At 47.4% G+C, this 27,374-nt stretch overlaps 1 protein-coding gene across 5 annotated transcripts; it reads right to left on the reverse strand.

The window, feature by feature from the left end:
- Positions 1-97: 97 nt before the first annotated feature.
- On the reverse strand, positions 98-25,138 carry KEL (Kell metallo-endopeptidase (Kell blood group)). Of its 5 annotated transcripts, XM_045495964.1 has the most exons (20): positions 25,024-25,138; positions 23,046-23,206; positions 18,923-19,010; positions 18,487-18,649; positions 18,026-18,202; positions 16,436-16,560; positions 15,944-16,090; positions 12,834-12,896; positions 12,546-12,734; positions 12,155-12,303; positions 10,925-11,054; positions 4,933-5,043; positions 3,664-3,762; positions 3,350-3,427; positions 2,809-2,909; positions 2,512-2,622; positions 2,302-2,369; positions 1,920-2,089; positions 1,475-1,570; positions 98-385 (listed from the first exon to the last, which is right to left on the reverse strand). In XM_045495964.1, the coding sequence occupies exons 1-20, from the start codon at positions 25,063-25,065 to the stop codon at positions 224-226; spliced, it is 2,430 nt and encodes an 809-aa protein (XP_045351920.1). In that variant the 5' UTR covers positions 25,066-25,138; the 3' UTR covers positions 98-223. The 5 variants fall into 5 exon arrangements, with proteins under 5 accessions (XP_045351920.1, XP_045351923.1, XP_045351922.1 ...); XM_045495967.1 differs by lacking the exons at positions 23,046-23,206; positions 25,024-25,138 and adding an exon at positions 19,343-19,466 and having other exon boundaries at positions 12,834-12,986; XM_045495966.1 differs by lacking the exons at positions 23,046-23,206; positions 25,024-25,138 and adding an exon at positions 19,239-19,270 and having other exon boundaries at positions 12,834-12,986.
- Positions 25,139-27,374: the final 2,236 nt, after the last annotated feature.

Raw genomic sequence — 27,374 nt, forward strand, 5'->3', positions numbered from 1 at the left:
TTCACTTTTCTTGTGTCTACAGAATTCTCTTGGCATTTTCTCCTCTTATCTTCTCTGACTTCTAGGCATAGAACATATTAGGAAAGAGTCATTAATGGACAGTCAGAGGCCAAGTGCCAGCTTTTATTTTTGGAAGGGAACGGGAAAGGAGATAGCATCTGATTCCATGGATGGGGCAGGGAGGTGTTGTTACATCTAAGTTGGAGTCTCTGTGGTAGCCAGGTTACCAGAGCTGGCAGCGTTTGGAGGGGTTCATGAGAGCACCACGCGGACAGTGGAAGTGTCTGGCAAAGGCTTGGGTGTTGCTGAGGGGCCCATGTACTCGAAGCATGGGAGGGCTGTGAGGATCCTGGGGTTCCCAGGTGCTGGGCTCCCTACACATCACCTGTGGAGAAAGAGAGGTCCACGCGGGGTAAGGAGAAGAGCAGAATAGTAACGTCCATCAGGGTCAGGAGGACGAGGCAGACCTGGTGCCAATGTAGTGAGTAGGGACAGCAGACAGAGATGAGAGCAGAGATAGAGCCACACATTTGTATGTAATTTATTGTTTTATAAGTTTATTTATTTATTTTGAGAGAGAGAGAGAAAGAACGTGACGGGGCAGAGAGAGAGATGGAGAGAGAATCTCAAGCAAGCTCCACACTGTCTAGTGCAGAGCCCGATGTGGGGCTCGAACTCACAAACTGCAAGATCATGACCTAAGCTGAAGTCTGATGCTTAACCAACTGAGCCACCCAGATACCCCTGTAGGTCATTTATCTGGCAGGATGTGTGTGAGGGAGGGCATGGGCTGTGTAATCAGATCATTCGTAAGTGACTGAAAGGTGGGGAGGTGGGATTTATTGTAAAAACTCCGCGAGGGAGTCTTTCTTATTTTTATTTTTTAGAGAGGATGAGGGAGAGAGAGAGAGAGAGAGAGAGAGAGAGAGAGAGAGAGAGAGAATCTTAAGCAGGCTCTGCGCTGGGTCTCAATCTCATGACCCTGGGATCATGACCAGAGCTGAAATCAAGAGTCAGACACTCAACTGACTGAACCACCCAAGCGCCCTGAGGGGTCTTTAAGTGTACTGAGGAACTGGGGACAGTGTCTGTTGAGGGAGCATGTGGTACTCATGTGGGGACCTGGGGGGGTGAGGTCTCCAACAAGGAATATGGTCTATAGACAGTCTGTCGAAGGTTCGTTTTTTAGGAGAAATGAAAGAAGAAAAAGTTGGGCTCATCTCAGAGAGGGATTTGGCAGTAGAATTTTTTTCTGTTTTTGAAGAGGGTCATGAGTTTGGTAGAAGAATTTATAGAAATATGAAAAGATGGTCCCAAGGAGCATGTATGAAAAGATGACAGCGGAGACATCTGTGGCAGAGGGTTGGGGCTGTTTGGGGGAAGGTGTTTCAGGGAGGCACCCCTCTTCAAGCATTGCCAATAAGGTACTTATCTGACATGGAGCGAGCTGCGGAGGGAGGTGGCCGCTGCCTACCTGGGCATAGCTTCGGAAGAAGAGCTGTAGAGGGCTGAGGTCCAGGTTGGGCAGGATAGTCTCTCCGTAGTACCCTAACAGTCTCCTGCTGTACGCCTGGATATAGGGGTGGGATGGCAAGTAACCCTCAGACTCTAGACCCATGGCCACTTAGAAGTCTGATGCCCCACCCATAATGCCGAAAACCAGTTCACGGCCCTTTTGCCCAAGTTCCACAGACACACTGGTCTGAGCCAGGAAAAAAAATGTACTTGTGAGATCTATAGATAACCTAGAAAAGAGGGATCTGTGGGGTCAGAGGGGGATTCCCAGACTGTCATCTGCTCAGTGAGGGTGTGAAGGGCAGGAGGCTTTACAGCTATGTTTGCACAAGGGATGGTAGAAGGAAAAACCTGTGAAGACAGAATGGCTCTCAATAGATCCTGGCCCTTGGGATTGGAGTTACCTGCAGTGCAATGGCCAGCCCCCCGATGTCGGCGGCATTCTCCAGTAGTGTCCAAGAGCCATTGAAGGAGAGTCCGCTGGGTAACGGAATGGATTGGTAGTGGCGTTTCAGGCACAGCAGCGCCCCCTGTAGGGCATGGGTGTCACAGGCTGGGCAGCCCCCAGGGAGTACTGTTGAAAATGGGGCAAGGGAAAGGAATGGTGAGATATGGAGTAAGGATGAGGACCAGGGGGTACCACAGACTGGGCTAGCCCCCCAAAGCATTGCTAAAGATTCTTAACTGTGCCACCTGGAGCCCTCCCTTTCTCTTCCTTTGGCCTCGTTTAGGGCCTTCACCTGGATTCCCAATGGTCCCACCTCCCAATGGCCCGCTGTTACCCACACAGCTGGGAGAAGATGTGCAGCAGCTCATGGGCCATAATGCTGCCAGCAGCGCCAAAGTTCACGGCTCTGGGAAGACAAAGGTTTATCTTACTCCGAGAGTCCTTCAAAGTTTTTGACCCCAGTTCGCCAACCATGAATCCTATACATCATAATGTCTGTCCATCGCCCTTGGGAAATCCCCTGCCCACCCTCATAGAACGGCCCCTACCTGGGGTAGCCAGGGTGGAAGAATGGAGGTTGGAGGAGTCCGGCTGGGAAGACCACCACATGGTCAGATATTGAATAGTAAGCACTGACCCCCCAGGTGGACACCTGCCACCTATGGGAAGAGCACGTATGAACACCAGCTCCGTCACGTATGGCCCTGCCCACTAGACATATGGGAGGCCCCACCCTCCCAACTACTGTCACCGTTCCTGTTCCCTCAGGCCCCCAGCTTTCTTTCCTGCTAATCTTGAATAGGCATTTCTGGGATGCAGTGTCTATGTCTCCCTTGCTCCTATACCTGTGCTGGGGGAAAGACTGCAAGAAGTTCTGGACAATTCTAGCTCGGAGAGATCGGACACAGCTCAGGAAGGACTGCAGGTAGCTGGGTCCAAGCTGTATCTGGGAGGAGGCAGGAGGTGACTCGGATACACAGAGACAAATACGGATGCACACTGATATACGCTGATGGGTACATCTGAACACAGACGGTAAGCCCTGACAGACAGACATCCGCAGTACAGTAGAAAGCAGCACAATGACACCACATCGACGCAGACAGGCTTCACATGAATCAGCGCACAGATAAACACACTCGGGCAAGTCCCAAGAATGTATGTGTGCATGTGTGCACACACACTTATTGTGACCTGAAAAGGTTCCTTTCTTCTGCTGGCAAGACCCACAGTGTGGATATTCACCCATAAAACCCAGCCAACACCAGGGCAAGGAAGGGGTCAGTTAGGATAGCCCAGGGCAAACAGATTGTCTGCCATTTGGGCGAGTCAGAAGGTGAGGAGAAGCTGAGGACTAATGAGGAGCTGGCAAGGGCAGGGACCCACATCGTTGTATTCCTCCCTGGCCAGTGATGGCTTCAGGGCCCATTCTGGGCCCCCCATCTTCACCTGCAGTTGGGTGACCTGGGGAGAGACACAAAAGGTAGAAGAAACCTAGCTACCCCAAGTCTATCGGAGGGAATTGCTTGTGTTCACTGCCCCGGCCCCACCTTTTATATTGTCACCAGGATGTGTGTATGGCATACTGGTGTTTACATTGCCATGTGTTCTTGTGCCTTTGCATTGTCTTTCTGTCATTGTGATCTCTGGGCCCAAAACTCAATTCCACCCTTACTTCTGTCTCTCACTCCTGGACTTACCCTATCCTGGGCCTCTTTCCGGGTCTTCTCATCCATCCAGGGAACCCTCCTGAGGCGAGCGATGAGGGTGTCCTTGATTGCAGTGAATAGTTCCATGGCCTGTGTAGGGGCCCGGATAGAGACACAGGATCAGAGTCAGCCTTGGTCTGGGTTTCTGCCCCCTGGGCCTCTAGGAAGGGCCTTGGCCCCAGGGAGCTACCAGAGAAGGGGGAAGAACTCCAAAGAGAAAGCAGAAAGTAATATTTACTAGGTGACTGGAAACCCAGGGCACAGAGATCTGTGGAGACAGAAAGGAGGTACCAAGAACATAAAGGGAAGATGGGAGCTGGTCAGTCCTGAGGGTCAATAGGGGAGACAGTTCCTTTCTGTGGGAAGATCTCAGCCCGCCAGGGGAGGGAGATGCTGTCCTTACCCTTGGCCAACAATCCACTCAGAAAGCAAAGGAAGAGGACCATCATTCCCTTCTCTGTTCTTGAGAGCCCTTGTCCTCACACTCTTTTTATTAAGGCATGCATTTCCTCTCTCCATCTTTCTGGGCTCTTCAGCTTTCCAACAAGCTGAAGTTTTCCCAGCTTCACAACTGACTGTGTAGTTACTGCTTTCCCAGCCGTCTACCATCTTGTTTGTATCCTTTCTTGATAGAGGAAAATGGATGACAATATTTGAAGCCTGAATTCAAATCCTGACTCTACTTTTTGGTAGTTGTGTGACCTTGGACAAGTTATCTAACCTCTCTGTGCTTCAGTTCTCTCTTCTCTAACGTTAGGATAATACTAGCAATTAAAGTAGTTCATGCCAAGTGCTAACAAGAGTGTTAGCCACATAGTAGGCACGCAAAGACTACTCAGTACTCATTTACTTGCACTTCTTAAGATGATATCATTCCATTCTCATACCATTTCCTGTGTTGTTAAAAAATCATAGATAAACAGGGAGTAGCCATAGAGGCCACGGAGTTCAATTTTCTCATTTTATGGTTGAAGAAGCATAAGAGCAGGGAAGTTGGGAGACTTACCCAAATTCGTGCATGTTGTATACACTTCTGTCTCATAGCAAAACTAGGCAAACCCTAGGGACACAGCATGGCCTAGCCTCCTTTGGCATCCCTCGCATAGGTCACTCTTTCTCTCTGTGACTGGCTGACACCCCCACCCTCTGCCACCCCCAACCATGCAGACCATCAAGAAGGGCACAGTGAATAGCATTAGGAGAGAATGGTTGGGTGGGAAGGGGTTGAGAGACATGGGCTGGGGAAGAGCCCTCACATACAGCACTTTGGGTTTTCGGACTGAAGGCCTCATGAATAAACAAGGCTGCCAGGGTAGGCTCGAAGAAGGCTCCTGTCTCCTCTACGCACTTCATCCATCGAGGGCTGGCGGGCTGCAGAGACAAAACTCGAATGAGTGGCTCCTGTCAAGGGTTCTTTCTCATCCATCTCTCCAGGTCAATCTTGTCTAGATCTTGACCCCCAGAGGATACTCTCTTTCCTGGTCTTTCTGGGTTTGTCCCACTTTACTTCATTTTCCCTTTTGGTGATACACATGGGCTATTGCTGCTTGGTAAAAAGGGGTTTATGTCTTCCAGGATTAGTCTCGTGAGCCTGGATTGGGCAAATCATCCTTATTTATTGACTATTGAATTGAAAGCAAGTCCTCTCTGAGGTATTCTTCTGGAGAACAGAAAGGCTCCTGGATAGGAGAGGACTACATACCAAACCTCTTACCATAGAAGGTCTGTTGGCCACTCCATCCCCACCTGCCACATGCACCACACTGGTAGCCCAGCCAAGGCAGCCACCCATCCATGTTTGTTTATCTAAAATGGAAACTGGAGAAGGTAATTCTTCTCTTCTTTTCTGCCCCTCTCCCTGCCTCTCCAAATGGTTAGCGTGGATCATATGATAGGACCTTGTCTTATAAAGAAGAAAACGGTCAGAGTGAAAATGGGTTTTAGACCCCATACTGTTTGGTAGGAGAAGGGGACAAAAGAAAAGACTAAACATGAATTCAGAGAGCTAAGAAACTTTGGATGAAATCAGGGAAAATAGTATGAGATGAGGGACATTATCAACTTCAAAGGCAGAAAGATGGTTAGACAAAAACTCAGTAGAGTCTTGGGCAACTGGGGTGTTTTTAGCACAGGGACAGAAAAAATAAGCAACATAAGAGAGAGATGCTCGGTGGAGGGCAGGGGGGGGGATGTTTGTGGTGGGCTTGGATAGCTTTGAGGAGCTGACCACGAAGGGGGCCCAGAGATGACACAAGACAAACAGAGAAACATGCCCAAGGGGCTTAGGGTGAGAGCACCAGCCTGGGGGAGAGCTGAGCTGGGACTTTGAAAACACAGCTAACATGCCAGTTTGGGTTAAGTGGGATGAAGTCACAAGACTCCGTTCCTGTAACTTATTTACTCTTCACAGATGTCCTCACAGGGAAGATGGTTAGGCTGCTACCCTGCTTTCTGGTGCCAAAATTAGAGAGAGAGTTTGTGGGGTTTCCCACAGAGAGGAAACAGAAATGGAAGACCAGTATTGTTGTCACGGAAGAAGGAGCTCCTGGGCCTCTGCCTGATAGGACATTTACCATTTTGGAGGCTGCTCCAGACCTGGTTGCCCACATTTTTTGTTCTTGTCCCCTCACTGTGAGGTCTGTTAAGGACTTCTCCTCTTGTGAGGATAAGGAGTCAGATGCTTTCTATTGTGTATTAGTGGCAGCTCTAAAACACAACTGTGAAAAGCAAAGATGAAGTGAAAGGAAACATGGATCTGATGGCCATGACTGGGTCAAGGGCAGGATCTGTGGGCCACCTTCAGTGTCTGTCCATCTCCCACAGCCCTCCTGACAAAGGGCTTGGATTGGAGACTGCCTTTCATCAGGCTGTTGGTGTGGGAGGTAGGCTCCACCGCTGGAGCAGCAGCAAACGCATCAACCTTCAGCTTGGTAGTGTGATCTGCCTGCCCTTTTCACACCTCCTGGTTCTTGAGCTGTTTCCTGATCCCTTCTGCTAACGCCCACCCATTTCTCCAAAAGCTTTTGCCTCTTCCACGCCTGTGCTCATAGCTTGGGCCACAGCAGACTCTGACCTGGTTCCTGGAGAACACAGATGCCACCTCAGACTACCCATTGCTAACTCCTGTGAAACTCTGAGATTCTTTTCATCACTGTTGTGCTGGGTCACATCTCCCATGAGCAGGAAAATGACTTCCAGAATCTCTAAATAAATGTCGGTCTCAGGGATGGAGGTTGACAGGTTAACTATTCATCTACTGGGGGTTATGAGTATCCACGCTGTCTCTCAAGACATGGAATGACACAGCATCCCATATGTATTAAAAATATATGAGACAAAGAGAAATATAGGGAACAATCATTGCCATAATATAAAAAAATGAAAGAAATACTTCAGATCCAAGATATTGACACCCAGTAGATTAATTTTAGGGAACAAAAGAAAAGTTGCAGATATAAGCTTAGAACCATAAGTAATAACACTTTAAGAAATAACAGAAATCAGAAAAAATTCCAGGAGTCTGGAGGAAACAAAAATGTTCTTAAGTTGCCATAGAGGGAAAGAGATTTTGGAGATTACAGGCCAGCCAGGAATCCTTAATGCTAATTTCTAAAGGAAATTCTAGAATGAGTCATTGGACTGATCATTTTTGAATACTTGGAAAATAGTATGTAACTACTAAGGGATTTCTGGGGATCACTGAGGACAAATAATGCCAAAATAATAACAATTTTTCTGGTTCAAAGCTTCATCAAACCAGGATAACCTAAGAGAGCCAGAGTCATGAACTCGGGTAGGGGCCATGTGGTGATGTAACTGAGAAGCAGCCAGCATCAGGCCCATGGGGCATGGAGGGGCCAGGGCAACGGGTACAGCACAGCCGGGCTGAAGAGAGCTGCACCACTCAGCCCCAGTCACCCTGGAGAAGCCTAGTCTGGTGCTGCTCAAGCTTCCCATGTACCACACACACACACACACACACAAATGCTGGAAATGTGACTATCAACACACCATCTCCTAATTTTTGACTTCTGGTGATTAACTAAAAGTTTGTAAAAAGCTTTAAGGCCAAGAAAACACATGTATTGGCCAGATTCATCCTCAAGGAGCTACCAAATACTACCTCTGAACAGAGAATTCAGCATTTACCAAATGTGGGTTATTAACTTAAACCCCTGCACTTCAGCTACTCGAACTGTCACCATGAGAGTACTACCTGTTCTACCTCCCTGGCAGCACCGCTCAGGAGATCAGGTGAAGCAACACATCAAAATCATTCTGCAAATCTTAATGTACTCCCTCACTGTGTTGGCACTGGTTTCATGGAGGCTTTTAGTAAAACCGCAAATTGAGTCCTTGTGAATTAGATGGAGAACTCTGTGTTGGAAGATAGTGTAATTTGTGTGGCTTCATAACTGGCTGAACCATAAAGAAACATTAGTGATTAATGACTCCAAGTCCGTATGAGCTTGCCTGACCCACTCGTATGCACTCCCCACCTAGCACGCCACGTCTCTGGAGTGTTTCTCCATAACACTAATCACGCCCTAATATATTTTATTCACTTAGTTTATTGTCTTTCTTCCTTCATCAGTGCATAAGTGTCTGAGGGCAGGGACCTCTGTCTTTTGTTCATGTGGTGGTCTGAGCTGATAGCTCAGAACCCAACTCAGGGCTCAAACCCATGAACCACAAGATCAAGACCTGGGCCAAAGTCAGACACTCAACTGACTGAGCCACCCAGGCACCCCACCAGAAAACCCTTTAAACTCTCTAGGCAACTGCCTCTCTCCCACCTCCTGCGTGGAGATCCACCACTGCCATTCAAACCCTCCCTCATGTGTCCCTCTTGGGAACTCTGAGAATTTGTTGTGTGAGCCAGAGTCTTTGGGGAACGCAGCTACACCCATTCATTCACTCCACGTGCAGCTGCTGTTGTGCTACAAGGACAGGGCTGGGTGGTTGCAACACAGACTGTAATGGGCCACAAAACCAAAAGCATTTACTATCTTGGCCTTTGTAGAAAGAATTCTCAAACTCATTTTCTGTTTTCCTACCCACTCATTCCTCAATCCTGCATAGTATGTGATTAACAACATGTCCTCATGAGCAGGACTGATCTGTTTTGAAACCTGTTCCTTCACTTATGAGCTGTGTGGTCTGGGGAAAGTCACTTGCCCTTTCTGAGGACCTCAGAGTGTTTCTGGAGAATTAAATAAAATCATCCACGTTAAGTGTTCCATGCAGTGCCTGATACACAGTAACCCTCATATCAACTGTTATTCTATTTGTTGGTAGAACTTGACTCAATTTTCAAGCCCAAGGACAACTATAAATCCTAATGGGTATAATGAGTATGGACATAATAGATATAACAGATGTATAGAAGTATACAAAAGATGGCGGCTTCAGCAATTTATAAGACTTTCCTGTCCTTTAAATGTGATTTCAATATTGGCCCATTTACGTCCTTCAAGAAGTGCCATCAGACCATGGTTCTGGGATTGACAGGAAGCTATTGGTTGACAGGGATTTTGTAGCAATGTTAACTAAGAGGTGCTGGAGCCCTGTCAGCCTCATCCGTGTCAAGAGAAAGGCTGGGCAGAAGCTTCTTGGGCACTTACCAACCTGAGAAAAGTCCCAAAAAGGAGTGTTTTACTGTTGTTTTGTTTGTTTGTTTGTTTCTTAGCCAAAGGATTAAGCACACAGACCCTGGAGCCAGACTGCCAGAATTCAAATCCTAGATCTACCAACTTACTAGGTGTAATACCTTGAGCAAGTTCCTTAGCTTTTGTGCCTCAATTTCCCTGTCATAAAACAGGAATAAAATGATGTGCCTGCCTCACGGGATTCTTCTGAGGATTAATTCAGTTCATATCTATCTAAAGGGTTTAGAAAAATGTCTCACTCCTGGAGCGTCTGGATGGCTTAGTCGGTTAAGCATCTGACTCTGGATTTTGTCTCTGGTCATGATCTCATGGGTCGTGAGTTCGAGCCCCAGTGAGTTCAAGCCCCATGTCAGGCTCTTCACTGACAGCAAGGAGCCTGCTTGGAATTCTCGCTCTCCCTCTCTCTTTGCCCCTACCCCCCCCCCAAATAAATAAACATTAAAAAAAGAACTTTGGGGTGCCTGGGTCGGTTAAGTTTCCCATTCTTGGTTTTGGCTCAGGTCATGATCTCACGGTTCATGAGTTCAAGCCCTGTGTCAGGCTCTGTGCTGGCAGTGCAGAGCTTGCTTGGGTTTCTCTCTCCCTTCCTCCCTCCCTCACTCTCTGCCCCTCCCCTCCTCATGCTCTCTCTTTATCTCTCTCAAAATAAATAAATAAATAAATTTTTTAAATCATTAAAAAATTTGACTTAATTTAATTTGAAAAGGAACCTATTTAAAAAAAGAAAAATGTCTCACTCCCGATACTCAATAACTACATGCCAGTCCCTGTGCACCCATTTACCCTCTTTGAATTCCACGGGTATTTCAAGTTGTCAAAGCAGTGAGTTTCTCCAAGACACAGAAATGGTCCACAAATTATGAAGAAAAAAAACCGTGCTTTTCAAGACTACACTGAGGCTAGTACTCAGGTTGGAGCATATCTAATGTTCTAGACTTCACTTGCATCTGGATGTGTCCGACCTAGGATTTCAAAGTTCTTGGTAAAGGAGTGTCTCCACATCTTATGCAACACAGGAGACTTCGGTTAGTGTGTTTGGCACAGAACTACCACCTCAGATATATCAGGCTCTGCACTGTGAAGCCCATGCTATGGCCCCACAGATCCCACTGGATGTCAGAGATGAACTCTTTGGGAAGTACCCTTGAACATCAAACACTGGAAGCACCTAAACAGAGGAGAGGCCACTTGCTGGTCATGTCTTGCATCCCAACAAATCCCAAGCTTTAAGTCCACGTCCTTAAATCACAGAGTTCTGGATAACTAACTAGGCAAATAGTTTAAAGGTCATTGAAAGGAAAAGCAATTGCTGATAATTTTAAAGTTTTATATTTAAACTTTAATATTCAGCAAAAGGCTGTAAAAGTAGCCAGATGCGTGCCAAAAGTTCTGGTACCTGGCATCTCAGTTCTCAACATAACCACTGTATGCACAGCCTTTCTGCTTCTATGGAAAATCCAGACAATGAATGGCATCTGCCCCCATGCCCTCTCCATGGGAGAGATACACCAACAATTATCCCTCAAAATGACAGATGCTCCATTAGCCCCCAATCTGGGAAAATTCCTCCCTTCTCTCCTCACCATGGGTGGTCGTTGGGTCAGCTCCCGCAGTTTCTGGATCAGTGATCTGCGTGCCTCCTGGAACTTACTGTCCAGGGCTGGAGAGAGGGTCCCCACCAGCCCCAAGATCATGTGGCTCTGCAGAAAGTCTCTGTGGAGGGAAAAGAGACCCACACATACACTCAGGGCTCTCGAGGTGTCTCAAGAACAGCCTGCCCTTGTGTAGTCACCTGGATATTCCTGAAGGAAGCCCCTTCTCTTCTGTATCTATAGAAAATAGTGGCTTGACCTTTGAACAAGTCAAGAAGAGCTTTTCTTGGTGTGAGTTGGAAAATGGTCATAGAAGGAACTAGATGCAGAAGTGACTTCTCAAATTGCAGGGAGTGAAGCGTCTGGGCTAGATGAAGACTAGACTTAAAAAATGTAATAAAACAGATTCATCTACTTCCCCAACCAAGAAATCTCAGCTCACCTTAAGATGTATTTTCTAAGCACAGCAAAGCTGGGACCTGAGACCTTCCTCTGCCCTGCTGTCAACTCTCACCAGGTCTGATTTATAGCTTTACATAAACCTGCTCACACCCACAAGAATGGTCCTTCACTTCCTTAAAAAGAATCTCTAGATGTTGCTGCCACTGAGGTACTATGAAGAAGGGCCCTGAGCCCAAGTCCCTGGAAGGAAGCCCCTGTCTTCAGGCAGTGGCCATGTAGTTACTGGGGATGGCAGACAGCCCAACAGAGTCTCACATGCAAGGGCCTCTGGATCCTCTCACAGCTGAGAAATGGCCTCTCCCCCAGCCCTCCCCCAAGAGAACCCCCAGCCTTCACCTCCTCCATCCACTGGCCCCATGGGCCTCCACCTCCTACCCCTACCTCCTAGCTGCTGACAAGACATGCATGCCTGAGCTGTCCCTGGTGACTGGCCTTCCAGCATCTCCTATAGCTCAGAGGCTCTTCAAAGACTGGGTTCTACTCCCAGCAAACCCAGGTGCTGGGCACATGAATGCCTCATTTCATGTGTGTTTTCCCTTCCCTGTGCCCCTCAAGCCTCCCATGCTTCCTGTTGCCTCCATTTTCTCTTGGGCCATTCACCCCAACACTTCTCTGCCCTCACATACCCGTGGATCCCTTCCATCTTCCTGGGAAGACCTTACCAGCATGCAGTTTCCACAATCTCCTTTGTCCCTGAGGCCTCCAGGTCCTCGGACTCTTCATCGCCCTCATACTCCCCCAGCCCCACCTGAGGCAAACCTGTATTTCAACAGCTGCTCTTCCACCAGCTGAGACATGTTTTTCAAATACTCCAGGTCATGGACTACGAGGAGCTGGGAGGGTCTCAGGGACATTGGCGTGAATGTCGCTTGCAAGCAGGACAACCAGTCGATGGCAGGGGCCATTTCCTTAGAGGAGGGACACAAGGCTGAGGGGGACAGAAGAGGAGGAGAGGAGGCAGGAGAGGGGGGTCCTCTCCCTCAGGGTTTGAGAGGGGGTGGGGAAGGGGATGGTTGGGGAAAGGGATGGGCCTGGGAAAGTTAGGGATGGAAAGGAATTAAGGAATGAGGAGAAAGGATTTCAGGAGATCCAGAAAGTTTAGGAGAGAAACCCTCCTGCCCATCCTCCTCCAGTCCCTGGTTCAAGGCACCTGCAGTTGGTCAATAGTGACCAGCTGAAAGAGCTTCTCCTCTGCCTGCTGCTGCTCCAGGGGCCTCAGAAACTGAAACAGCTGTGAGGTAATGGAGATGGACAGGAAGGCATGTTGTTGCACCTTGTCTGGGTCTCCTCCTAGCAAGGCTCCCAGCCGACTCAGATAAGCCAGGTATTCCCGCACAATCTGGGGGAGGGGCAACATCAGTCACAGCCACCAGAGGCCCCAGCCTTTCTCCGAGCATCAGAGGTCAGGGCCTGACCTTTGTCCATGGAGGCATCTTACCTGAGCATAGATCTTCTGTTCCTGCTCTTGCTTGAGGGGAAGATCAAACTCTGGCTGGTCTATCTGGACACAAGAGATACTGGAGAGAAGTAGGGAGCGTGGAGGGAGGAGAGGACAGGTGTGGGAGGATGGGGAAGGTGCTACAGGAGACAGCTTCAGGACACAGAGAAGGTGTGAGAGAAGACAGCAAGAGAGGGAGGGATTGGGGTCGGGGGCAAGGGGGGAAAGGATACTCTTTATATTATACAGACATGGAAAATGTGAGGACAGGGCGGGTGCTTCAACCAGTTTTGGGGTGCTTGTCAAGGGAGAAGCCCACTAATCCGTGTCCTGAAGGGGGTCAGCCCCTGTGCTGGGTCCAAGTCCAGGGTTAAGGGAGGGGGAAACCATCTCAGGTGCAAAATTTAAGAGGTACTGAAAACAGTAATGAAGATCGATGTCTTAACCGATATTTTTCAAATAAAAATCAAAGCTAAAATCCATGCTGACTAAAATAGCAAAACTTTGTTCAACACAGATTTTTTTTTCTGAAAATCTAGACTGTATCTTTTATCCATTTTGAAGAAAAATTATAGATTTTTTTTTAAGTCTGCAATAAAATTTTGGTCCATTTTAGGGGGAAAGGACCTCTTTTCCAAAAAATCCACAATTAACAAAAATTTGATAGTTTTTGATCATCACAGGTTTTTGCATTGGCTTTAAAAATTTTTTTTTATTATGAAATTTATTGTCAAATTGGTTTCCATACAACACCCAGTGCTCATCCCAACAGGTGCCCTCCTCAATACCCATCACCCACCCACCCCTCCCTCCCACCTCCCATAAACCCTCAGTTTGTTCTCAGTTTTTAGGAGTCTCTTATGTTTTGGCTCCCTCCCTCTCTAACCTTTTTTTTTTTTTTAATTTTTAAAAATATTTATTTTGGTTACTGTTTTTGGTAGCCTCTTTGATTTTGTACATAGGTGAGTGGCTCACTTACCTCACCTGCCTGCCCCACCTTAGTTCTGGCATGTCCTTGACTCTGTTCTGATCTTTGCTCCCAAACTATGCCTTTTTCTACTCCAACTTCAATATCCTGCCCGCTCCTCGGACTGTATACTTTCCCCATCTTGAAAAATCTTTCGCTTGGCTCCTTTGTCACATTTTATGTCCACACTTTGAAGAACTAAAAGTCATCCATGACCCTTTCTTGCTCCAACTTTCTTGCCTTCCTCTTAAACGCTGTACAATCTGTCCATTTCCAAAACTGTTTTCAATACTCTCTTCTAGAAGGTTCTCAATGGTTTTATCGTTTATTTTCTGGGATCAGAAATCTCTGGAATCCATGATGATCCTTCCCTGCTGAATCACTCCTCCCCTGTCCTCTGTGGCACAGCCATGCTGGTCTCATACCCCCTCCCTACCCCCAGGCCCCTTGGTGGGGTACTCCCTCTGAAGTCCATCCTCAGAGTCCATCCAGTCTCCAGTTGATGGTAACTGCCCTCTTCCTACTCACACCACATCAAAACTGTGGAAAACTAATTTTCCAACTTTTCCATTTTCTGCATTTACATTCAACCAGTTGCCAAGTCCTTTAGAAGCACCACGGACCATTACCACTGAGATGAAGCTGCCTAAATCTTCATTCCTGGCCTTTCCTTTCAAGTTCTACCACAATCATCTTAAACTGCTCCAAATTGCTCACCTAGATTCCTCAACCACTCCAGGTTGACCTACAAAATCGCTCCCTCTGCTTACACTCAATGCATAGCCATATTTTTTCCCCCGAAGTCAGAAGCAATCACCTCCATCTGACTTCTTAGGCCAGGAATAATCAGGCCCAACCTCATGTCTTCAGCCTTACTCTTCTCTTATCTCCCACTGCACCTCACCCCTACCCCAAATCCTCTGTTCAATAAACCAGCCTTCTCATTGACCCCACAGAAGAGTCATACCATTCCAGCCTTAGCTCAGGACTTTCCCGAAGTCCTTTTCATGCCCTTAACTTCACCTTCACCTGCGTGATTCACCATGTTTCAAGGCTCAGCTCACGTTCTCCCCTCTCTGAGCCATTCCTTAACTATTTCAGATCTTAGGTACTCCCTAAAGACCACATCAGAAGCTCCTGAACATACCCTTTAGAGCTGAATTTTAGAGTGTCTCATACTGATTAACAGCTTTTCTTGTATATTCATCCCCATATAATTTTCTGGAATTTTTGAGGGCAGGGGCCAAATAGATGGCATTGCATTATCTACAACAATACCGATGCCTTCAACATTTTTATTTATTTACTTGCTCAACAAACATCTTCCATGGGCCTCTAGATGCCTGGCCCTTTGCTAGGTCCTGAGGAACAGAGGTGAGTAAGGTATGGTCCTGTTCTTAAGGGGCTCGCAGTCTTTAACACGGTCTTCAGTGATGAGAGCTTGGGAAGCTGGGAGGACAGAGGGGTCTACCTAACACATAGCTAGGGTGTCAGTGAAGAATTCCTGGAAGAGATAATAATCAAACCCCAAATTTGAAAAACATGTACGAGTTTTCCAGGCTGAGTATGGGAATAGCGTTGGGGAGTAGTGTTGCAAGCAAAGAGAAACGTGGATGAAAAGCACTGAGGAATATTCTTGAAGCTAGAAGTGACAGAGCATGGCTTGAGGTTTAAGGGGGACAAGGGATGTGGCAGGAGATAAAGCTGGAGACTGGGGGGTTAAGAGCTAGATCCTGACGACCTGGACCTGGCGAAGCCACTGGAGGCATTTAGACAGAGACAATAGCATAATTAACTCTTGGTTTAGAAAGGTCCCTCCAGCAAAACTCAAGAGTAGATAAGAGGAGGACAATACTGGAGATGAGGGGGCTAATTAAAAGGCTGTTGGGGGGGGGGGTGTGATCCAGATAAGCAGTCAGGAAGATAGGAACTAGTTCAATCTTCACAGGACTGGCTCTCCTGCTCCCTTCTCTGATCTCACCTAGTATCCCTGACTGTCACATTGATAATTTTCCCTCAAGATAAATATCTTATCTACGTTGCCCATTTGTCCTATCTGTCCAGCCCGCAACCTTCCTCTAGGAGATGCTAGGCTAGAAGTCGAGGCAGGCCCAGTCCTGCTGTGTGCTGGTGCGCCCCTCACCTGAATGACTGGCGTGTGTGGAAGGGTAGGATGAGGTCGCAGGTAGGCTCTGAAGAATGGGAAATAACCATACTGACTCATCAGAAGGCTCAGGGTTCGGTTAAAGTCTAAGGAAGTCCAATTACCGGAGATTCGCCAGCCTCCAAGCTGGGAAGCAGAGAGACAGGGCTCAGCAGTGGGGGATGGCCTGGGAGACCTGTCCCGCCCACCCCTCCCCTTCCTGAGCCAGCTGCTACTTCCTGACTGCTACTCTGGGTGCTTGGAGCCCTCCAGGGCTGGCTCCGTCTCTATCCTTCTTTCTCTGCCCTCACCCAGGGTCCTCATGCTTCCAGAGCGTACTGCCATTTCTATCTCCCTCCTGGAACTTGGAGATGCCTAGGAAAGAGACACCCCCCTCCCTTTCTAAAAAAAGGGGGGGGGGGAAGGGCAGCCCTGAGCATGCATGGGTCCCATGTGTTATGTGTCTAGAAACCTTACTGCCCTGGGTCTCACCTCCTCAATGACTTGTCTGAGGGGGGCAGCCCCTTCGGCTTCGATGGCACCTGTGTCCACACAGGAGCTGTAGAACTGGAAAGCTTTGTCCTCTCCAGTGCCCAGGTGCCGGGAACCTGGCTTTTCTAGAAAGGAAGCATAGGAGAATTAGAGGAGAAAAGCCAAGCAGGGAAGGTGGGACAGAAGGGGAAGACTCCCAGGGAAATGGAAAGAAGGGGGGAATACGGGGTTGAGGACAGGTCAGAAGGTGGGAGGGCTGGGTCAGCTCGATGGGAGAGTGAGGGCAGGGAGGAAGACAGAGGGGAACAAAGGAGACACGAAAGAGAAATGGGGAGGAAAAGACACGGGAGAAAAGGAAGAGATGGGAGCACCTAGCAACACCTATGGGTCCAAATGGAAGGCAGGACGGAGATGAGTAAAGAAATTAGAAACATTTGGCAAACCAGAGAACTTTGGGGGACCAGAGTCAGGAAAACTCATCCAGACAGGTTTAGCAAGAAGAAACAAGGTCCAGACCCTGGCTGGTGACCCAGGAAACACACACACACACACACACACACACACACACACACACACACGGCAGTAACCCTCATGCCTGTGCATTGCAATCACCTACCCTGGGGCACCTCCCACCCACTCAGTCACCATGCCTTTCACTCTGTAGTGAGCAACAGTTTTTATCCTAAACATACATTTTCTTTTCATATCTTGGCCTTAACTGGAAGCATGGCCCCTCCAGAGAATGCCTGCCTGCAGTTCTTTTGTCCATCAAAAAGAGGGCAGAGGGACACGTTCACTCCTCCCAAATTCCAGTGAATCCCGTCACATATCCTGGGCTCCCTTACACTGGAAATGTGTGCCTATCATACCTGTTCTTGTTCCCTTTCCTCACACCTTCACACCATCCTCCAACTTCCTGGGGCCCGCTTCCAACCTCCCAGATGGCCTCGGTTGCTCCCTCAGAGATGAACTCAAATCTTCGGTCTTCTCCACAGTCACTGCCTACAGGCGACTTCTGCGCCCCCAGGGCTTTAGGTTGGCCCTCTCCTCTTCCGGCAAGCCCTCTGTGGCTGGATCCATTCCCTGGCACACAGCCAGATGCCTCCCCTTCTCACCGCGTGGCCACGTCCTCCCAGCCAGCCCCAGCACCCCACTTCTTCCCCTAGAGCTTGCACACCAGCGTCTGAGGGAGGGGGTGGGGAAGTGACTGCAGGGAGAGGCTAACAGTGACCCCAGCGATAGCAGGCAGGCGGGGCTGGGGGCAACCGACACACCTGGACTTTAGTGCGGCAGGGGCTGAGCGCCATTGGCATGGGAGGTCCCAGGCGCGGGAGAGAAATGGAAGATTTAGGCGCAGCAACAGAGAAGGGGCAGATCGGTGAAATGTGGGGGGCTTGAAGAGAGGACAGTAGTCGTGGGCAAGTGGCAAAGGAAAGATGAAGACAGGGACAGAGAGGAGAAGGGAGGAGGTACTGAGACGGAGCAGCAAACCAGCAGCTGTGCCACAAACCACACAGGTTTGGGACAGCAAGATAGTTCTAGGCTCAGGGCCACCCACTTGCAGAGACGCTTCCACCCAGCGAGCCTCACCCAGTATGTTCCGAAGTCTCCTCTTGTTCTCCTCTGCAAGAGCCTGAAAAGAGCTCTTGGTGCCTTGGGCGTCTCCACAGGCAAAGCTGAAGAAGTCGGTGCAGGGGGCCACACTGGTGTTCCCAGAGGCCAGGTAACGAGCCTGAAGATCATGACACTCGGGCGTCCTGCAGGGCCCTGCCAGGTGGTGGTGGGGGGCGGGGGGAGCTCAGAGCTGGGAGAGGGAGAGAGAAAGGGCCAGGGGTCCCCCGAGGCGCTGGGCAAAGGACAGCCTGGTGGGGAAAAGGGAAGGGCCCCCCAGGAGAAGGACAGGGCCTGACTGAGCCCAGCGGGGCCAGATTGGGAGGGAGAGGGCAAGAGGGTGAGGCAGGAGGGGAGGTGAATGAGTCAGTGGGCACAAAGCCACAGAGGCCCTGATGAAGAGGGCTGGCTCGGTTGGAGGATTCCAGGATCGTGCTCACTAGGGCCACAGCTCCGGAAGATGTAGACCAAAAGCACAGAAGAACCAAGGAGCAGACTGAAAAGCAGGCCAGCCACTAGCACCCGCCGGACCATGAACCCCGCCGTTATGTGGCGTTCCTGTGGCCACTCTACTTGAGATACTGGAGATCGCCGTGCAGGGAACTAGGAAGTGGAAAGCCACAAGAGAGAGGGGGTTGGCAGAGAGGGGTGGGGGAGAGAGGGCGACAGGGGAAAGAAAGAGAAAGTTAGTGCCAGGGCCTCCTCGTAGAGAGAGGATTCTCCTCATTCTCCCTAAACCCAACCCGTTTTGGACCCCTGGGAGATGCACAAACATGCTAAGGACCAGGCAGACGGTGAGGGGTGAGAGTCTGTGGGATGTTAGAGCTGGAAGGGAGGTCACACGTCTGCCCCGCAAAGATCAGGGACTGCACTTACCTCCTGCCTTAAGAAAGGCCCCCTTCCCCATGCCCGGCTCATTCCCCCGGGCCGGGTTCTTCCCCACTCTGGTCTCCACCCTCTTGAACTGAGGAGGAGAGAAGGGAGAGAAGCTGGGTCAGGAAGGGGGTGCATTAAAGAGAGTTATATCAGGTCTATCAGGTGGTTTTGACGCTTCCCTTCACGCGCCCGCTATCATCCCAGGGCAGTGTTCCTAGACCGGCTTCAGAACGGCCCCTCCCCTGGATGCACCCCGACTTTGCTCCCTCTCCTGACACCTCCCTTTCCTTTCCCATTTCTGCTGTCCAAGCCTCACATTTCCTCCTCTCCCATGGGGCAGGGCACTCACACACAGTGGCCATCCACCCCCACCCTAGGCACCTGACCCCAGAGGGGAACAGTTTTCTCTAGGGGACTTGCCGTCTGTCAGTCCTCTCTGGCTCCCAGAATCCTTCCTGGTTCTGCTCTAGGTGCTGAATCTGAGAAGTGGGGTTCAGGAAATGGCCTCCCTCCTACCACCCCCCCCCAGTTCCTCTGTACTGGAGAAGGGGAACTTCTGCCACTTGACCCTCCTGTCCCCATATACCCATGCTATTGGCCTCTGGGTGGAGTCTGTTTATCAGTCCAGAGACACCCAGACCTCTCCTCCTCCTTTATCTCAGACTCTCAGGGGAGGCAAAGGGAGGGAGTCTTCACTTCTCAAGTAATTTTGCCCTTGGGTGGCTCTTCTTGTCCTGCTTTGTGCCTTTGCTCATGGAGTTTCTTTATTTCTGGAATATTCTTTCTTCCCTTCTTTCTTCTCTGATTGAAATCTTCCGGATCCTTCGATTCTCAGGTAAATGCCACCTTCCCCCAGGAACTCTCACAACTCGGAGTCCATTCCCCCTGCTCCTGGGAATGCTCGATGGCTCTCAGGGTGTCATAACCCTGCTGTTTGCAGGCAGAGCAGAGCAGTGCAAAGAAAATCCAACAAACCAGGAGACCCAGATGAGCTAATTATTAGCCCTGTGATAATAAATAAGCCATTTAAACTCTCAGGCAGGTAAGAAAGTTTCATCATCTAGAAAATGAGTCTAATGTTTGCCTTGCCCCTGCCCTGGGGTCTGATACCTTCTACAAAAGAAGGAGGCATTACCATGCCTTTCATTCAGCACTCTCTTCCACAGGCATCTTCACCTCCCTAGTGATGGCAAATCTTTAGTGGCCGGGACAGTGTCCCTTTTTCTTTCATGTCCACTTGAGATGCTTTATAAATATTTGTAGGAATGACTTGCGTTCCAAGCCAGAAATTCTCCTTCCCACACCACACTGAGGTCTCACCTGGGGTCCCAGTGAGCACGTTTCTGAGAGAAGGCATTTCACGTCTGTCCCTTGTCTTCCTGTCCCAGGTAAAATAGGACAGTCACACTCAAGACCCTTCGGCAGTGTTTCCTGACACTGTGCTATGGTGGCTTTGTCGGGATGGAGGCAAGGACGGGTCCATGGTTGGTGAAGAAGAACAAAGGTCTCATGCCTATGGAGGCCATACTATGGGGTATCATGAAAGCCATGAAGAAAAGTCAGGGCTTTTCAAAAGGAGGAACTGAAGTCTTCTGAGGAGGAGTTTCACACGATGAACTTAGTAGCTGTGAAAAGCTGGTGTGATACTGGATCTGGATTGCTTAGATGAAAGACAAGAGACACAGAGGGAAGGCTTGGTCCAGGGTGACGGCAGAAGGGATGTAAATACTTGGAAGGAAAAATCTTATGGGAGGAAACAAAGTCATGGAAACTGATAGAGTCAGGGAGGAGACAGCGAGTGTAAGTAACAGTCACAGATGAGCTGCGTAGTTTATTTCTGGATGACAAGGGGCACGGTGATGGCGGTGGCAGAAAGTGGGACCTTGGTTAAGGGTGGCTGTAGGAATCACCTTGACACCAAAATGATGATTCGGGATTTTAGAGGTTTTCGGTCTGTTTGCATACAAATCAACTGTGCCTTGTCTGTTACCTCCCCTTCCCCCAGATACTCAGCCTTGAACTTCTAGCTCCCTCCCCACTCCTTTTGTACCAGTGGAGCCCTCTGGGATGATGTTTCTCTAGGAAAATAGTAATGGGGGCAATCCAGGTTAGATAAGAGCTGGTTAAGGCACAGGTGTGCTGTGTTACATCAGTGACTGCGAACATCCACCGAGGCCTGGACTTAGTGTCTCTCTGTCCTGGAGAAGCTGAGCCAGTCATGGACCTGTGGCAACACGGGTGCTGTCCGCCCTGCCCGCCCTGCCGCCTCTGTTCTGGGAGCTGCCTCAGAAACACAACCCCTTTATCTCCCTCGTCCCACTGTGCAGTGAGTCATTACCACCGCCACCACCGCCGGCCCGGAGCCCCACACACCAGTGCAGCCATCATCATTAGCCGTAAGCACCGAGAGAGCCCCAGCTAGCAACCACAGGCTCGCACGGCAGCCAGACACTGCCTCCTGGTCTCTTTCACTGTTCGATCCAGTCTACTTGAATTCCAGGATCTTTTGTTTGATACCAGAATAATATTAACTAGTAATAACAGTAGCAATAGTATCTTAATTTTTACTGAGCACTTCCTATGTGCCGGGACTCCAATAAAAATGCTTTGCTTATGTACATATTTTCCATTCAGTCTTCAATTCTATGAGGGCGATGAGAACTGTTCTCCCCATTCTACAGATGAGAAGACAGATGCATGAAGTGCAGTACACTTGCCCCAAGTTATAAAGTCAGCAATCACCAGAGCTGAGAACTGAAGGAAAGCCTTCTGAGACCCTCAGTCATTAAGTTTCTATTTTTCGAAGTCTCTTCCTTGGCAGAATCTTTTGTCTAAACTCTTTCAACTACCCTTTACTATGATCTTGTTATGACTGCCTTGGGGGCTGTTACTCCCCAGACTCTCAAACATCCATTTCACGTTTTGAAGATCATGTCTTTATTGTTGTCCATAACCAGCCAACATGGACAGTGCTTAAAGCATCAAAATTAAGGATGGGACATTTATCTACACTCTCAGGGATGTATGTCAGTGACAGTTTACCTCTCAGATCACTTGATTTCAGTGATAACAACGAAGAAGCTTCTTCCTAAGGAGCAATAAATCCCATCTTGGATGACCCAGAGTAAGCTTCGATGTCATAGACAATGCTGAGGAGACTGACCAGAGGAGGAAAAACCAGATCACTGGGTCAGGGTTGGGGGCATTCTAATTGCTTTTTCAAAGGAAGCCATATTGAAAGTTGCAGATTACCTCTGGGAAGAAAAACTTATGTTTTTGAAACACTTTAAGTGACAAGTCTAGATGGAATGCTTTTAATATTTCAATTTCCATATATACTTTTTCTTTTATAGATACAAGACTAGAATACATAAGGCTTGTTTAATTAAATTAGCAAATTAATGGGGCACCTAGGTGGCTCAGTCGGTTAAGCCTTCAACTTTGGCTCAGGTCATGATCTTGCAGTTCGGGACTTTGAGCCCCACATCGGGCTCTGTGCTGACAGTGCAGAGCCTGCTTGGGATTCTCTCTCTCTCCCTTTCCCCTTCTCTCTGCTCCTCCCTCATCTATAAGTGTATGCATGCATGTGTGCTCTCTCTCTCGAAAGAAAAATAAATAAAAACTTTTTTAAAAATTAGCAAATTAGGGGCGCCTGGGTGGCGCAGTCGGTTAAGCGTCCGACTTCAGCCAGGTCACGATCTCGCGGTCCGTGAGTTCGAGCCCCGCGTCGGGCTCTGGGCTGATGGCTCAGGGTCTGGAGCCTGTTTCCGATTCTGTGTCTCCCTCTCTCTCTGCCCCTCCCCCGTTCATGCTCTGTCTCTCTCTGTCCCAAAAATAAATAAACGTTGAAAAAAAAATTAAAAAAAAAATTAGCAAATTAATAAAAAATATGGATTGGTGGTGAACATGGCAAAAACTTGAAAGTAATGCCCCGAAGACTGAAGTTTGAAATGTGTACATGTCAATGTCTCAAAAGGAAGATCCTTGTCCTTAATTTTTTAGTATTCTTTCATGCCACCTTCTCTTCTCTTTATATGTGTAGTAAATCATCACCTTAAACTTACACAATGCTGTATGTCAGTTATATCCCAAGAGCATCCTTACCAAGAATGGTCATCCTTACCATGGTGGGTAAACACCATCAAATGTGCCACATGCCCAAATAGAACAAAAAGGTAGAGGAAGGACAAATTTTCTGCTTTTGCTTGATCTGGGATATCTGGGATATCCTGCCCTTGGACACTGGTGTTCCTGCTTCGCAGGTCTTTGGACCAAAAGCACAGTCTGTAAAAGGAAGAAATAACAAGTTGGACTTCATCAAAATTAATAATTTTTGCTGTGCAGGGCATCTGGGTGGCTCAGTCAGTTGGGCATCCAACTTCGGCTCAGGTCATGATCTCAGGGTTTGTGAATTCGAGCCCCACTTTGGGCTCTGTGCTGACAGCTCAGAGCCTGGAGCATGCTTCAGATTTTGGGTCTCCTTTGCTCTCTGCCCCTCCCCCATTTGCTCTCTGTCTCTGTCTCTTTCTCTCTCTCAAAAATAAACATTAAAAGAATTTTTGTAAATGTTTGCTGTTCGAAAAATCATGTTAAGAGGATGAAAAGACAGACTAAGACTGGGAAAAAATACTTGCAAACTACATATCCAACAAAAGACTAGTATCTGGAACATACATTTTTAAAAACCTCTCAAAACTCCACATTTAAAAGACAAACAACCCAATTAGAATGTGGGCAGCAGACATTAAGAGGTATTTCTCCAAAATGGATATAAAGACAGCAAATAAGCACCTTGAAAGATATTCAACATCATTAGCCATTAGAGAAACGCAAATTAAAATTTTAATGAGATATCACTAGTATGTATCAGAATGGGTAAAATAAATATTGGCAACCAAGTGCTAGGGCACACACAGAGAAACCAGATCACTCATCCAGTGTTCATGGGGATGTAAAATGGTACAGCCATTCTGGAAAACAAGTTGACAGTTTCTTAAAAACTAAATAAGCTGCTACTATTTTACACATTAACTATACTCCGAGCGTGAGTCCCAAAGAAAAGTCATGTTCACATAAAACCTGTACACAAATGTCTGTAGCAGATTTATTCATAGTAAACTTGAAACAACTCAGATGTCCTTCAGTGGGTAGACAGTTAAACAAACCATGGTAACCCACACCCTGGAATACTACTCAGCAATAAAAAGGAACAAAGTAACAAAACCTGGATGAATCAAATTCTGAGTGAAAAAAAAGTCAATCCCTCAAAATTACATACTTACCGATTCTATTTATATAACAAAGTTTACATGCCAAAATTATAGTAATGGAGAACAAATTAGTGGTTGCCAGTGGTTAGGAAAAGGTAGAGATGGGATAGAAGTAGGCATGGCTATAAAAAGGGAACACGAAGTATCCTTGGTGGTGAAGGAAATATTCTTGATTCTATCAATGTCATATCAATATTCTATCAATGTCTGGTTGTGAAATTGTACTACAGTTTTGCAAGATTTTACCATTGGGGGAAACTGGGTAAAGGGTACAGGGGTCTCTCATGTCATTCCTTACAACGGCCTGTGAATCTTCAAGTATCTCAAAAAAATTTTTTTTAAATGATAGTTAAGTTGCAAGATAGGTTCTATAATTGTCCCATAGAATTGGACAATGTATCAGTCTGATTCTTTTTTTATTGTTAAACATTTAAAAAAATTTTTGTTACATTTTTTTATTTTTGAGAAACAGAGTGAGACAAAGCATGAGCGGGTGAGGGGCAGAGAGAGAAGGAGACGCAGAATCTGAAGCAGGTTCCAGGCTCTGAGCAAGATGATGCGAGGCTCGAACCCACAAACTGTGAGATCATGACTGAGCCGAAGTCGGACGCTCAACCAACTGAGCCACCCAGGCGCCCCTCAGTCTGATTCTTTATTGCAAGTAACAGAATCTATTCTGGATAATTTAGTCAGTAAGGGAATCTATTCAACGATATTTGGAATTTCACAAATTCCAATTGGCTGGGCAGAGAGACAGAATCGAAGGCCATGCAGAAAAAAAAAAAAACAAAAACCCCAAACCCAGAATCACACCATGCTCTGTCCATATACCTCTCCCGCAGGCCGCTGCTGCCCAGGCCCTGTGGTTCCCATCAGTGAACAGACAGCAGAATCTCTGGCACCACATTTGCCCCAGGATGACCCACATCATGTACTCTTTCTCCTATTTTTCACTTTGCAAATGATGTCCAGTGCAGGTGTCTCTGGTTGGTAAAACCTAGATCATTGCCTCTGCCTGACTACAAGAGAGTCTGAGAGAGCACGGCCTGGCTTCTATCCTGGAGAAGTGGGATTTATAAAATGCGAAGTTCCCCAGGTCTAGAAAGGTTTCCAAAAGACACTTGTCAGTCACAAACATGACAAATGTCCACCATAAGTACAATAACATGTTTTGCAGCCAAGAGATGATTTACTTTTTGAAAATTTAAAGAAACATTTCAAATTCTGATGAGTATGGTAGATAGAGGAAGTATGCTTTTTTGATAACTTACCCATTTTCCCCTTCAGTTCTTGTGAGTTTCTATTTTTTAATCCAATGATGATATATTGTATTTTATTAAAAAGTCATACATTTGGGGCACCTGGATGGCTCAGTTGGTTAAGCGTCCGACTCTTGGTTTTGGCTCAGGTCATGATCTCACGGTTCCTGAGTTCGAACCCCGCATCGGGCTCTGCACTGATAGCGCAGAGCCTGCTCAAGACTCTGTCTCCCTCTCTCTCTGCCCCTCCCCTGCTTGCTCTCTATCTCTCTTTCTCAAAATAAATAAACATTAAAAAATTTTTTTGAAAAATTCATACATTTCACTTGTCTTTTGGATTTTACTGTGCCTAACATTTTAAAATTAGTTTTAACATTTTCTCCATTGTTATATATTCTTTCTGTTTCTAATCTTATTTTATTTTGTATTGCATTCTCTTTTTTTATTACAAAATACATGTTCCTTATAGCAAATTTGAAAATCAACCCCCCCAACCTCCCCCCCCCACCAAAAAAAAAAACAACACAAAAAAGAAAACAAAAATCATTTGAAATCCAGGACCTGGTAATAACTCCAATGATCTCTCCAACAGTCATTCCATTCATATGCCACTGGAAATGCAGTTTAGGTGGGTTGACTCCACCACCATACTTGGGGATGGGTCCCATTTGACCTAAAGCAATCAGAGTCATTTCACACACACACCCACTGCCTCACCAATGCAAATAGCTCAGTTATAATCAATCAGTGCCTGGCATCCTACCGGCCACAGTGATTGGTTCAAGCGTGGGCACATGACCTATGTCAGTCCGATTTAAAAACATCCAAGGCTCCTACCTGTTAGGAGAAGAGAATCTCCCACCCCCACCCCAATTCAGGTCAGACTAGCATAAAGGAGGAAGCTCTAGCCCCAGAGCTGCTGGAAACCTGTGCGGAAGTAGAGCTTATATTCAAGAGTTGGAGTTAACAATAGAGAGGGAGAAATCATATCCTCATCCCATCATTTGGTTCCTAAAATCAGATTCTCCTAAGTCTAGTCCCCGGCTTTTTTCTCTTCTTAATTGAACAAGATGAGATTGCCAGATTTAGGAAAATGTGTATTTTGCCTCTATCCCAGCTCTAGATCTATTTGTGTGGTTGTCTTGGTAAGGGGCCTCCAGGACAATTCTCTTTCGGGGCCTGGAGTTTCCCAAGCAAACCCTATTTCGAATTGAAATTTTCTTACTGTGCCTTCCAGATTGTCTTTACATTTTCTAAAGCCTGTGGTCCATAAATATAGACCTGGAGGATGCCACTTGATTTTAGTATAGCAGTTCGAGTTTTGATGCCAATGCTGTGTATGAAACGTAAGGATGTTATGGGAATTGTACTATCTATGTTTAAAAGACTGGTGGGTCATTTGAGCCTGAAATGCCTAATCACTCTTGAGAAGGGTCAGAACCACACTTTGCGGTTCTCCAAAAAAGAGGTGATGCAGACGCTGGCTGACTATGAATGTCTGCAACTACAAGACACACACACCTGTCTGAGCTACTACTCATGAGCTTACTGAAACCCACGTGCAAGTGCTGTTCCTCCACTGACTGAATCTGGGGGCAACACATTTCCTTGAGGGCTCACAGACTGTCAAGAGACCCCCCCGCCTGCAACTTTTCTCACAGCACTTCCATACTCACTGTACTTGGAGTAGTGAGAAGCAATAATATAACTCTTTAATCCTTTCTTTGATTTAAGATTCTTCTGAGAGGTGGATGAAAGCTAGCGTGCTTTGTTTATATCTTGAGACTCACTTAAAAAATAAAGAATCCATTCTGGTTCCACCCCAGAATCCCCATTCTCCTATTTATTGATGGCAGGTAGTACTTTCAGGCCTTGTCTACATTTCTAGCAGGCATGAATCAATACAGCTAGTCTCTACTGAGG

This window comes from Leopardus geoffroyi, chromosome A2 (assembly GCF_018350155.1).
Source record: "Leopardus geoffroyi isolate Oge1 chromosome A2, O.geoffroyi_Oge1_pat1.0, whole genome shotgun sequence".
Taxonomy (NCBI): domain Eukaryota; kingdom Metazoa; phylum Chordata; class Mammalia; order Carnivora; family Felidae; genus Leopardus; species Leopardus geoffroyi.